This window comes from Pteropus medius, unplaced genomic scaffold (genome assembly GCF_902729225.1).
Source record: "Pteropus medius unplaced genomic scaffold, Ma_sr-lr_union100, whole genome shotgun sequence".
Lineage (NCBI taxonomy): Eukaryota > Metazoa > Chordata > Mammalia > Chiroptera > Pteropodidae > Pteropus > Pteropus medius.
Genome location: NW_024354875.1, coordinates 8,012,128 through 8,024,803, shown reverse-complemented (window position 1 = coordinate 8,024,803; position 12,676 = coordinate 8,012,128). Strand labels below are relative to the sequence as shown.

The 12,676-nt window shown below is 30.4% G+C and overlaps 1 protein-coding gene across 1 annotated transcript in view; it reads left to right on the top strand.

Moving 5' to 3' along the window:
* LRP1B (LDL receptor related protein 1B) overlaps positions 1 to 12,676 on the top strand; it is a 1,647,539-nt gene that overhangs the window by 1,473,035 nt on the left and 161,828 nt on the right. Inside the window, exons 64-66 of the mRNA XM_039855262.1 lie at positions 958 to 1,074; positions 1,193 to 1,312; positions 2,675 to 2,794. Of these exons, the coding sequence (XP_039711196.1) occupies positions 958 to 1,074; positions 1,193 to 1,312; positions 2,675 to 2,794 (357 nt within the window). The remainder of the gene's footprint in view (positions 1 to 957; positions 1,075 to 1,192; positions 1,313 to 2,674; positions 2,795 to 12,676) is intronic.

Here is a 12,676-nt window from a genome sequence, read left to right as displayed (position 1 = left end):
AATGTATCATTATTAGTTATTATTAATCTCAAAATCAGTGATTAGTTACATACATTAGGATCATCAATCAAAAGATCTGTCTTTTATTGAAAGTAACATAGTTTGTGAGAAGACCTGAGAGATCTGGATTTAAATTAGAAAGCTAGCACTTGAAACTTTTGAAACTTGTACATCCATAAGATTAATTTCTTCATTTATAAAATGTTTATGGTAATTCTGTGGTGAGAATGTTATAAGATTTAATGAGTAACTATATGTGAAAGGACCTCACTCAGCGCCTGATACTTAGTAGATATTCAATAGATCCTACTTTATTATTATTATGATTCTTTATATAAAAACAAAAATATAGCAAGTAAAGTATATTATCATCTTTGATTTATTTACTATAATATCTATGGTGTATAACAATTTTTACTATTTATAAGATTTTGTCCTTATGTATTAATAGAATTATAAAAATGAATATCAATAAAACTGATTTAAAATATGAAACTTATAGGAAGCATTTTCTTTAAGTAGTTCTGGAGAATATGTATTGAAGTCAGATGTTCCTTTTTTACACATGACAGACAATGCAACCAAAAAGAAACGATTTTTTTAATGATATTGGAATAACTTTTTTTAATTACAATAAATTCTATTCTGCCACTTAACTTTTCAATACCATTTCTTTGAAATGAAGAGAAATTTGTTTTTCAATATACATTTTTATACTTATATGAGTTAATCGCTTTCTTCTCAGTTTATGAAATGTAATTGTGAGGCCACCTGAGTTGCTCATACCTTATCTGTACATCTGAATCTAATAGCTATCTAGATATGAGATATTCCCATTGTGCTCTAGGATATGTTTAATATAGTAAAATTATAAATATTTTGAATGTCAGAAAAGCTCTATTTAAAAAGTCATGAGCTAAGATTGTCATTCCACAATACTTATGTTTCCTCCCCTAGCTGAATTTAAATGTCAACCAGGCCGATTTCAGTGTGGAACAGGGCTCTGTGCTCTGCCCGCTTTCATCTGTGATGGAGAGAATGACTGTGGAGATAATTCTGATGAACTCAACTGTGGTAGGTGATTAAATTCTTAACTAAGGAACATAAGCCTAATTCTTAACTGATTATATCCCCCCTGATTTAATTCAGGCATAGGTTTTAGCACATTTTTTTTTCTCTTTTTATCTTTTAGATACACATGTCTGCCTCTCAGGTCAGTTCAAGTGTACCAAGAACCAGAAATGTATCCCAGTAAACCTTAGATGTAATGGACAAGATGATTGTGGGGATGAGGAAGATGAAAGGGATTGTCGTAAGTCACCTAAAAATGGTCTGTCTTTTCTTACTTCTGGCTCCCAATGGAAATTGATCTAAAAATCATCATTGTGCACCATAACTTCATACAGTGATTATATGCAAATAATTCCAAATAAGTGCCTATTGGAATGGATTATCCAAAATGTGCTATATAAAGAATATAGAGAGAATTAAAACATGGGTGATCCTTACTTAAAAAACCACCTGTAGATTATGACAAACATGAAACATTCATCCATATTATCCTTAAGAGAAGCAAAAACAACATTACTGATGATTATGGTGTTTTTTTCATAAATCAATGTTTTTATCTATATTAAGTAGTTACAGGTAATTTTCTTCTATGAAGAAATTAGTTATATGAAATCAGCTTTATTTTAATTAGAAATTGCCTTTTTTGTCCCCATAAATATATTTGAAGGTATGATGAGAAACAAAATTTGAGCAAAGTAACCTAACAAAATTACTTGTTAAAAACTGTGAATAATATCCCATTTAATGTATCTTAACAAGCCACTTTAGAGAAAAATAGTGAAATATTTTCCATTTTGTTTATCTCTTATTTTCATCTCCCACCAAAAATCAAATTATTTTAAGTGGAGAGCAAAACAATTTATCACACACACACACACACACACACACAGGAACTGAGCAAGAGAACACCTGTCAGGTCTCAGGATTTCAACAGAAGTACTGTCAACATTTCTGTCTTGCTGAAGTTTTATTTGATTCCCTTAAAACTTTTATAAGTAAATAACGTGCAGCCATCCAGAGATTTGATTAAGGTGATGCATTCAGAATAAAGTCAATACCCATTCTTTATGGTTAGCCATTCCAGAAGCTGATCCATTAAACTGACTAGAATTTGTGATGCAGTTTATAGTCTGAGTCAGATGTTCACCTCTTCCCTCAAAGACTCAAAACAACTAGAGATTCTGATAAATTTTATGCTTTCTATTTCTTTATTCACCAATCTCTTCTAATTTTAATCTTTTCTTATTTATAAAATGCATATGTATAAATTGTTAAATTTATTTATCTGGAAAAATAATATTCTGAAAAGCCCTGAATTTTTTATTTTTAAAATTAGTTTCAAAATATCTGATCAAGGTAGGGTTATATTAAAACTGATTTTTATCAAATGCATCCTTGGATAAATATGTTTTATTTATTTCTACTGGCAAATATATTAGGAATACATTGTAGATATTTAAAAGTTAAAACTCCTTCCCTTCGGAGCCTATTAATTAAAAAAATGATACATTTTTATCTATCTTAAACATGTGTTTGTCTGATTGTTTTTTAAATAAACTTTCTTTGTCTAAAGCTACATTGTAATAAATGTTTTCCTCTTAAGCTGAAAACAGCTGTTCTCCAGACTATTTCCAATGTAAAACTACCAAACATTGCATTTCCAAGCTGTGGGTTTGTGATGAGGATCCAGACTGCGCAGATGCATCAGATGAGGCCAACTGCGGTGAGTGTTTCGTACTGCGGATCTTACCTATTGTGTTTCTGTCATCATCTGAGATGTCATAGTGAAACGAATTTGAGCACAAGTTTGATGAGATTAAAGTCTTATATGAGAAAGTTTTGTCTCTGTGTTCAACAACTTCAGGTTGGCTAGTTTATAAAAGCATGGAGAGTAAATCAGAAGAATAAGTATTGTTTACTGTGGAAGTCAAAACTTTTCTGAAAAGACAGATCAAAAAGGTAGCATAAAACAATCATCTTATATTAGAAGATGATATTAATATTTATTAAATAGTATTAACATTTAATAAATAGAAACAATCAAACACTATTTTTGTATTTTCCTTCATTTTTCTGCTTACATACATATGATTTCCATTCATTCAATGATTATTGTTTATTCTTAAACATGATAAAAAAGAAAAAAATAAAAATATTTGTTCTGTTTTAGTAGATGACAGCAATCACTTAAGTAAGAATTTGTTTCTGAAAAATTATTTTTACTTTAAATAATTTTATTTTATTTACAATAAATATTCCTTCATTAACATTGGACAAATGAAGAATATAATCATTTTGTTTAATGCAATTTATCTTATCTTGAAAATGTCAACAGTGAGACAAAAGAATAGTTGTCATGTGTAATTCATTTTATCAACATTTGCCAACATTGATTGAGGCTATTTTGTAGGTGAATACACCAAACTTGGCATTGTTGGGAAACAAAAAAAATTAATTTAGTAATTGATTAGAGAAGACAAACTTTGTTCAATCCTAAAGATAGGATTTCCAAACTTATAGAAAAAATGGGTAAATACATTTGCTAGATTTCACATGGCTCTTAAGTCTTCTGGGAGAAATGAAAATAATAATAAAAAACATTTAAGTTCTCTGAAATTTCATTTATATTGAACAACACTTATGAGAGGAGAAATGGAATAGCCTAAAAAAACAGTATAAAAAAGCACGAAAAAAAAACACATGTAATGTAGAGAATTAAAATACTGGCAATGTGTAAATATTTTTTAAATTTTTTTATTTTGTTTATTGAATTCAATCTTATGTAATTTTTGAGATTTTTATGAGTACTTGCAAATTTAACAACTAATACATTTAATATGTGTAAAGACTGTATGCTAATCTAGAATTTAAGGAGGCAATGAATCAATTTTGAATAGAAGTACATTAAATATAATTAAAGAGTCTTGGTCTAAAAATCTAGTCTTCGTAAGACTTTAGATATACATTTTAAAAATAAAATTAACTACATAATTTTCCATCTAATTGTCACCAGTGGGGTGCGGTGAAATCCGGTGTCCCCATAGCAGCATGAGGGGGGAGGAGGAGGACAGTGGAAGGTGGTGTAGAGTGTTATTCTTGGGTTCTTTCCTGCCCAGTCAGCAAAGAATTTCAGGTCGGTGAAATTGAGAAAAAGTAAGATTTATTGAAAGTACAAAGGAGAGGGGCTGCACTAAGGAAGGCTGCAGCCCTGTGGAATTTAGAAGGTGAAGAAATAAGATAGTACACCCCAAAGGAAAGGGAGGGTTTCCAGCCAGGAACACTATAACAACACAGAGATGAGAAGGTCTGTTTATATTTGGGCTGTGATGGGAGGGCCTAGATGATCTGTATGTGAGGTCACCTTAACTAACAGTTGGCTGCTATACAACTTTTTGCCTAGTGAGCATGTGCTTACCCAGAATTCAGTCTGTTATATAATTAGATTCATGAACTTCCAGGCATGGTGATGATATTATAATGTTGGTATCATGAGGCTGAAGTTAAGGATAGTACTTTCTGTGCATGCGTTTGTATCTGGTTTAGCCAGCAGCTTTTATGGCCTTTGTGCTCTAGGATTTGGGGTAATTTATAACCCTAAAAGGGAGGTATTTCTGGGAAGCCCTTATAGAAGGTCTTCAAGAGAAATTTCTATGGTTACAGAGCTGGGCCTTTGCTCCTGTTGCTCTTGCTTGTTTAACTACCTAACATTATTACACTGAATTTTTGAGATAGCAAAATTTATCAGTTTGTAAAAGCTACATTTGGCACATTTGGTTTTCAATTCATAAATATTTAATAATGCTTTTTAGTTTTATTTCTGTGTAAGCAAAGATTGAAATCTATGCTACCCCCACAGTCATAGTAAGACAGTTGCGATGTTATATTGTAAGTTGTTAATAGTTATAAAATTACTCTCACTGCCTGTAGGTGTTTATACTTTCTTCATTCTATATCCAAAGAAAAATAAGCATTTTAAAATGTAGATGTACACACTTTTACTAGACTATTGTTGTTGTTGACTATTCTTGGAAGATTTTTATTATTTATTACAATATTGGGCAAACACCATGTTTGAATACCTGAGCAAAATAAGTAGAATACTCTAAATGCAGTAGCTTCAGGATTTTCATTCAGAATCTCGGTTTCAAACTGTTTTCACCTTCTTCCTATGACTTCCATTTTCGAAATGAAATGTGGATTTAGGAATTTGACGGATCTGTACTAGATTCATTCCTCTGCTTTGTAATCTGAGTTGAAACTTTTTGCAATTTGGAACTTATCAGGATATGTCTTTCGATTATGTTCTCTTTCCCTGGTTGATAGTTTATACTCTCAATTCCCAGATCCCAATGAAACACTCTTTTCATCAGTTGGTCTGGCTGGGTTTCCTGGTCAGCTCTGCACTCAGTCTCCAGCTCTCTAGAATCCACTGTTTGTTCTGCCACATTACTCCTTCCTATGGCCTTGTTTCCTGATTTCTTTTTCTTATCTAAAATTCTGTCATCAAAAGGAGGCTTGCTTCCAAGATGGTTCAGCATCATTTGCCACTTTTGAGCAGCTTTGATGTATAACCTGCTGCTTGCCTAATTATTTTTAATTAAAGTGTTAGCTGTAACCACACTAGCTAGGACTTGTGAGAGGAACTTCAGCTTCTTGGATTAGTTTTGTACTTTCCACAGCCTGATGTTTCCAGTATGACACTGAACACATTCAAACCAAAAGATAGAACTGATCAAAGAGTGCTTTTATTTTCCCTTAAATGTCTGGTAAGGAAATTTGAATCAGGCTACTCAAGCTATAAAAATATAAGAAACAGATTTAAAAAAAAAAAAGTAAAAGCAAGCATATATTAAACTATAAAATATTTCAAACATACAGACTTGTATGGAAAGTCATACAGTAAGCACCATGTGCCATTTTAAATAGATTTTAATATTTGGCCTGAGATATCTCTTTTAAAACATCCAGTTCCTTACAATAACAATTAAAGACTAGTTCTATCTTTTCCTGTTACCTTTCTGCACCTGTCCAGAAGCCTGAAATCATTATGTATCATTTACATGTTTTGTTTTTTTTTGCATTTACTATGTAGTATGCATTCATTAATATGTACCTAATTGTATATAGTATTTTCGATGTTTACATAAATTATATTACATGTTCTATATTAATTTGAAGCTTAATGTTTTCTAGTGTTCTAGTGTATTAATGTGAATACCATGTTCCATAATGAAGATTATTTATACATGCTACAATTATTACAAATTCATTGGCAAATAAGGCACAAAACAGTTCACACTATCTGTGCTATAGAAACCAAATAGTCTCAGTTCTCTAATTGTCACCTTGCATGAGAGTTAATTCAAAGCAGATGAAACAATATTTAGAGTCAATATCAGGCTAAATTATACTTTGGATGGAGGACCTGGAATGGGCCTGTGGGAGAGAGCTTTGATAGTAACGACTATAAATACAATAAAACGATTCATGATATTTGAGTTTAGTTATATATGAATTTAGCTATTTTCAAAAATTTTATTAACTAACTCTTAGAACGGCATTTAGCAAATAATAGTTCTGTGATTTTAAGATAATTCATGGGGAGAAAGTTCTTTCCTCATACATATAGGAAAAGATGTGCTAAATTTTGTATCTTGAAAAACAGTGTATACTTACACTTATTTAGTTAAGACATTTTCTAACATATGGTATCAGAATATCTCTCTTAGATATTTAGAAACGTGGGATTATATACTTTTATTTTAGCAGATAGGAAGGAGAAAGGACCTCCTATCACACATTCTCTGGGAACTTGTTGGTCTCTGCTGCCTGATTGTTCTGATAAGCACCTGTACTGTAATCTGTGCAGGAGAGTGCCGGCATCACTATGCATTGCTTAAGTGTAGGCCTTTTTCTGTCAATGTTGTTGTGTGCATGAGTGTGTACTTTTTATCATACGGTTTCCCTCATCCTTCATCAACTATGTTTGATTCTGTAGAAACACAAAATAAAACCATACTAGCATAAATGTGCAAAAATTAGTTGCAGATTTATAGCAGAATATGGGAAGAATAAAAGTGTTTGACACTTTATAAAAAATAGGTAAGAAATGTAGGACTTTAAAAAAAATTTTCTCTTTTACCCTACCTTTAGGACAAAAATATGTGTTTGTTTTAGTTTATAAAAGTTTCTGTTCATGTATCCTCTGGGCTGGTGATTTTCTGAGATTATTCTACCATTTATATTATCAGAGGTTATTCAGTGTTGCTTGGTAGTATATTTATATGATTATGCTTCATATTAATAAATGAAAATAGGTAAAATGAAAGATTGTAATGCTTGTTTTTCAGCACCAACACCTGGTAATGCGTCTGTAAGTAGAAAACATTGTTTATTCCTTTAAGAGAACTTAGATTTATGATTATTAGTTAAAATCATTATGAGGATCTGAGTGGTATCAGATTTTGCTTATGAAAAGACTATTTTCAGCTGTTAACATTCCAGGACATTATATAGTAATAAGAATAAAAGACCTATTGAAGAGTTTTAACTGTCCTATTTATTAGTTTTGTGGTCTTTGTATAGTGTATAGATGCTGTATAGATGATAATTTTGATAGCCATACTTATGCTCCAATCAGTCTTAGATTCACGGTCTAGGATGCAATGCCTCTGGGGTAGATTTTTAATGTCATCAGATTACTGTTCCTTGTTCAGAGTGCATGTGGGAAATAATGGGAGTGGAGAGACAGATGATATAGGATTTAGTTTGAGATAATGAACTCTGTTACCTCTTGCTGGGTTATAGATATCAGAGTAAATTATTACTTATTTTTATTGTTCTTTGAAATCTTAACCTTGTAATTAATATTTCCATTTCTATAATCTAAAACTCTTGAGAGAGATTATAAAAAGAATATAAACAGAAATTCATGATGAGTGTCTTTGACCCAAAGCAGGGTTGGCTCGAAAAATATTATTTAAGTGCTGGAGAAATAAAGAAGAGAGCACATCTACTCTGTGACTTGATGTTTCTTACACCTATGAATCAGGTTATTCATACAATTACTATACTTCTCTTCACAGTTTTGTGTTCTAAGAAAGAAAAAATTTTCCGTTATATAAATGTTTCTCTTTTGATATAGTTACTGAATTTTGACTGATATTTAAAAAAAGCAAATTAAATATAAACTGATATTATTTATTGAACTTCAAGTAAATCTCTTTTCAAAATTATATTTTTGATTAATAGTATTTGAATTATGTAAATTGTATATCTTTCACTATCAGATCTCTAATTCAAGTTCATATATTAATAGTTAACCTTTAAACCAATAAAATATTACAGAATATGTGTATATGGGCAATAGTATTTTATTACAACATTTAGTTATAAATGCCAATATCAAATTTAAAGTAATTACTAATTAGTTTTAGTTTATTTACTAATTTGTTTTAGTTCATTAAAATCAATTCTTTAGGAATTGAGTGTATTAATTAGTATTAAATACTGAGTAGAGACTCAATAAAAATGTCATAGCTGAATATTGGGAATTTATTTTAAAATATTATGTAATATTTACCATAAAAATTTGATATATTAAGCTGTTGAAAGAGTAACATCTAAGCTGTTGAAGACATTTCTAAAGTGGTAATCTAATTTCTTCTGTCACCAAGTAAATCGTACTGGCAAAAATTTCTTATGTGACTTAATAGCATATCTGGCTAGAGATCCCCATTTTTAATATTCTTATTAGTTTAGATTTTTAAAATCAAATATGGAGTCTGTCTATGTTTTATTCTTCTTTGTAACTACCTTCTGAATGCTAAAACCAAAACATACTCAGAAAATCCAATATATTATTTAATTTCAATTAATCATGGTTTTACTATAAAACAATTATACAGCTGCATCAGTTAACAATTATATCTGTGTGTCAGGAAGTTAGATGCCTCATACGAATATGTCTATCTGTTTCTAGAAATTCTCCATAGATGGTGTGATGTTGTATTACTTTAGGAATATCTCTGCTAGAAGTTCTCTGGAAGAAATTAGAGTTCTTGGAATGAGTATAAACCAAGTCTCATGATGATTACTGCTTCAAGAAGAGAATACTTTCGAACAACTGCTCTTTGGTCCTTATTATGTTTAAAACCACAAGATTCTTGATAAAAATAGGTATTGAGCAGTGAAAATCTAAATCTCACTGACTAAATGTCAGGGAATCTCAGGGAAACTACCTCTAGTAACCATAAAACATTTTATGAACTCAGTACTCTAACAAATCAGTCAGTTCCTTTTGAATTAAGAAGATTTTATTGAGTTGGAGAGAAGTAAATTGAGAATGACTCACCTAAAATATAAGCAAAAATGTACATTTTTTCAAGATTTGCCATGTTTATTTTGTAATATATGAATGAAAGTAATTGCAGCTCCTGTTTTAAAAATATTTCTTAAAAATAAATATTAGGAATATATAATTTTAAAGTCTGGTATTACCAATAAATACTATCAATAATTATAGGTTTTAACAATAGAGAAATTGAAAATTATGTAAATTGAACTTCAAGGGGCTTTTCAATCAGCATCTTCTGTTCTTTGCAGAGAAAGGCACCAGGCTTTTTAAATTCCCTGGATGCAATCAATTCATCCCAAAGCATACTTTGGGCACATTTTTATTATTTGTTTTTTTTTAATATTTTAATTATATAATTATGCTTGGTTTTTATACCTTTATAATATTCATTTAATTTAAAATTAATAAACACTTAATTGAAGCATTAAGTAAGCCATTTTATTAGTGACTCAGGGAACTGATAGAAGTCTAATAATAGGAGCAATTAATAATTTTTAAATCTTATTATGTATTAAGCACTGTGCTAATCTTTATGTGGATTATATCATTTAATCATTATAACAATCCTTGAAAGCTATATTATTATTATTTCTATTTTATAGTTAAGAATATGGTGACTTGGAGAGTGTAATTTTCCTTGGGTCACCCAGGTAGAAAATGTGTGAAAAGATATTTGAATCTACAGGATTTGTCACCAGACCTATACATGTTACTCGGTAGAACTTCCTTAAACTGCCTTAGATTTGCAATAAGGCAAAGAATTAAGGCACAGATACAAATGATTCTAAACAAATTGAAATAGGTAAATGTTATTAGAAAAATAAACACTTAATAGTTTTTTAAAAATAACTTATTGTCACTAACAATGAGAGAGTAGTAGAGATGGCAATAAAGTGATGCCTTATCTGAAGACAATTTGAAGGCAATAATAAACTGAACAAAAATTAGTCTGCTTTTTTTATCACCATTCTTCACTGGCAATTCTAAACATAGTAATAAAAGCCTCCCCACTGCAAAGACAGACCACTGATCATGGCCCCAAATGGAAATCTAGTGGCTTTCCATAAAAGTAAGAGTTAAAGTAAAAAAAGTCATTAAATGCTAGTTTGACACAATTCTAGGTTGACAATGGCCTATCAAAATCAATCTCTTTTTAAGAGAGGTTAGTGTCAGAGAAGCCTTATCTTTCCATGATCAAACTTTTCATAATAAAGCACCTAGGAAGAATGAAAGAGAATTGAACAGAGCATAACTTTTTCAATAGCCATTCAATACTATCTAACACCATGTTCATACACTTAACTATCCTGGTGTGTGATCCAGTTTACAATCCGCGTCATACAGGCCACACATTTAAAAGCATAGTCTTTTTCTTGATTAACTGTGTGAATGAACATGATTATATTTTTATTTTTTAGATCATGCATTTTCTCCTTCCTGAAGTTTTTCCAGTGATTACACGCACACATGAAGACACGTACATACACACACACGCATACTCACACATACATATTTGTTGTAGGTACTTCATACCAGAATTATTTTCAGAAAATTAAGGCATTCTTCAGATTCTAACTCTACATTGTACAAGTTATTTTCAGAACTGTTAATAGTGCTTTTTTAAATGGTGTCTGCACTGTATTCTTATTCAAAAGTTTCTCCCAGCTTAAATAAAGTATAAATAATACTGAGGATCTATTAATAAAGAAAGTCAATTCTAGATTTTTTGTGATCGATTGTTCTTATTAATTTTGGCGAACAAATGATTATTATTAAATAGATTAAAATACAAGTGGTTTTTGAGAAGAGACTATGTATTCATGTTAATATTACTTAATCTTATGTTTTCAAAAAATTTTACCATGAAGAAGTGAAGATTATTAACACTGTGCTTTGTTCAATTTTTTTAAAAAAACTTTAAAAATAAGAAAGTATTCTTTTTTTCTTTTTCTTATTTTATGAAACTTAGTCATTAATTATTAGACATGAATTGTCCAGATTTTTCTTTAGAAGATCTTGGCACTAAATGCAGTATTTGTTGGCACTGAAACAAATGTAAGAAATGAACATGATAAAATCTCTAGTTTAGAATACTTAAACCAAAAGTAATTGCATGCAACTCTACTTACTATATATATGACTGTCTGAGAGCTATCAGTGTGTGGTAAGTGGATGGCCATACCAACCTCAAATTTTTTCATGCTGTTTGCCTTTCACAGCTGGAATTTACTACTTCTTGATAGTGTAAAATGATCCATCCACTTTGTTTTATTTTTTGGCACAATGCTGTGACAGTAATTTTTAGCATCCTTCTGACAAATGAAAAGTGTTTGCTAAACATGTTGCTGAATTAACACTGAATGCATTTCTAAACCGCAATAAATGATGGAGCTGAAAATGTCAAGTCCGCTCAGTTCCATGTAGAGTGCATACATGTTATAATCTTCATGGAATCTTCTGATAGTAAAGGATCATGAGATAGATGTCATCTGGTTGAAGTAGGGACACATCTATTATCCCTAATCTAAACAAAAAAGCAAACAACAAACAAATAAACAATACTTCTTTATGTCTAAAGTCCTCATCCTAAAATGAAGCCTGCTTTTTTCTTTTAATCTTTTCCAATATAAATTTTAAATAACCTAACACCACCCTTTGTGTGAAAGTCCTTTGTTTAAGGAATCTCAAATTAAATTTTTTCACATCCTTCTTCATGCCAAACAACCATTTTTTAAAATATCTCTATGTGGGTTCTATTTTCCATTGTTAATCAGTGGTATATCTCTCCTCTGAAACCTTCCCAATTTCTATGTTTTGGTTATAGAACTGAATATAGCATTCTTAGTCAGATAATGTTATGAGTATTTACTCTTCTCCATTGTTGTGTTTGATTCTAATATTGTGTTTGATTAAAAGCAAATAAAACCACCACATTCACACTGTTGATCTATGGCCAACTCCTATGACCCCTAATTTTAGAAATTTCACATACATTCTACCAGATTTTCAGTATTGCATTTATGAACCGCTTTTATGCTTTTTTAAGAGTTCTAATGAAGTTACTGTCTTCTTTGCCAAATTATAAATTCCAGGAGTGCTGGATCTATATATATTCTATATTTTAACATATACCCAGTACATAGTGCAGAATCTGGTACAAATAAATATTTCAGAAATAAGTGAAGGAAGAAAATTTAAAAAATACAGACTTCATTTGGTTGAGCCAAATATAAGGCATTTCTTCCTTAA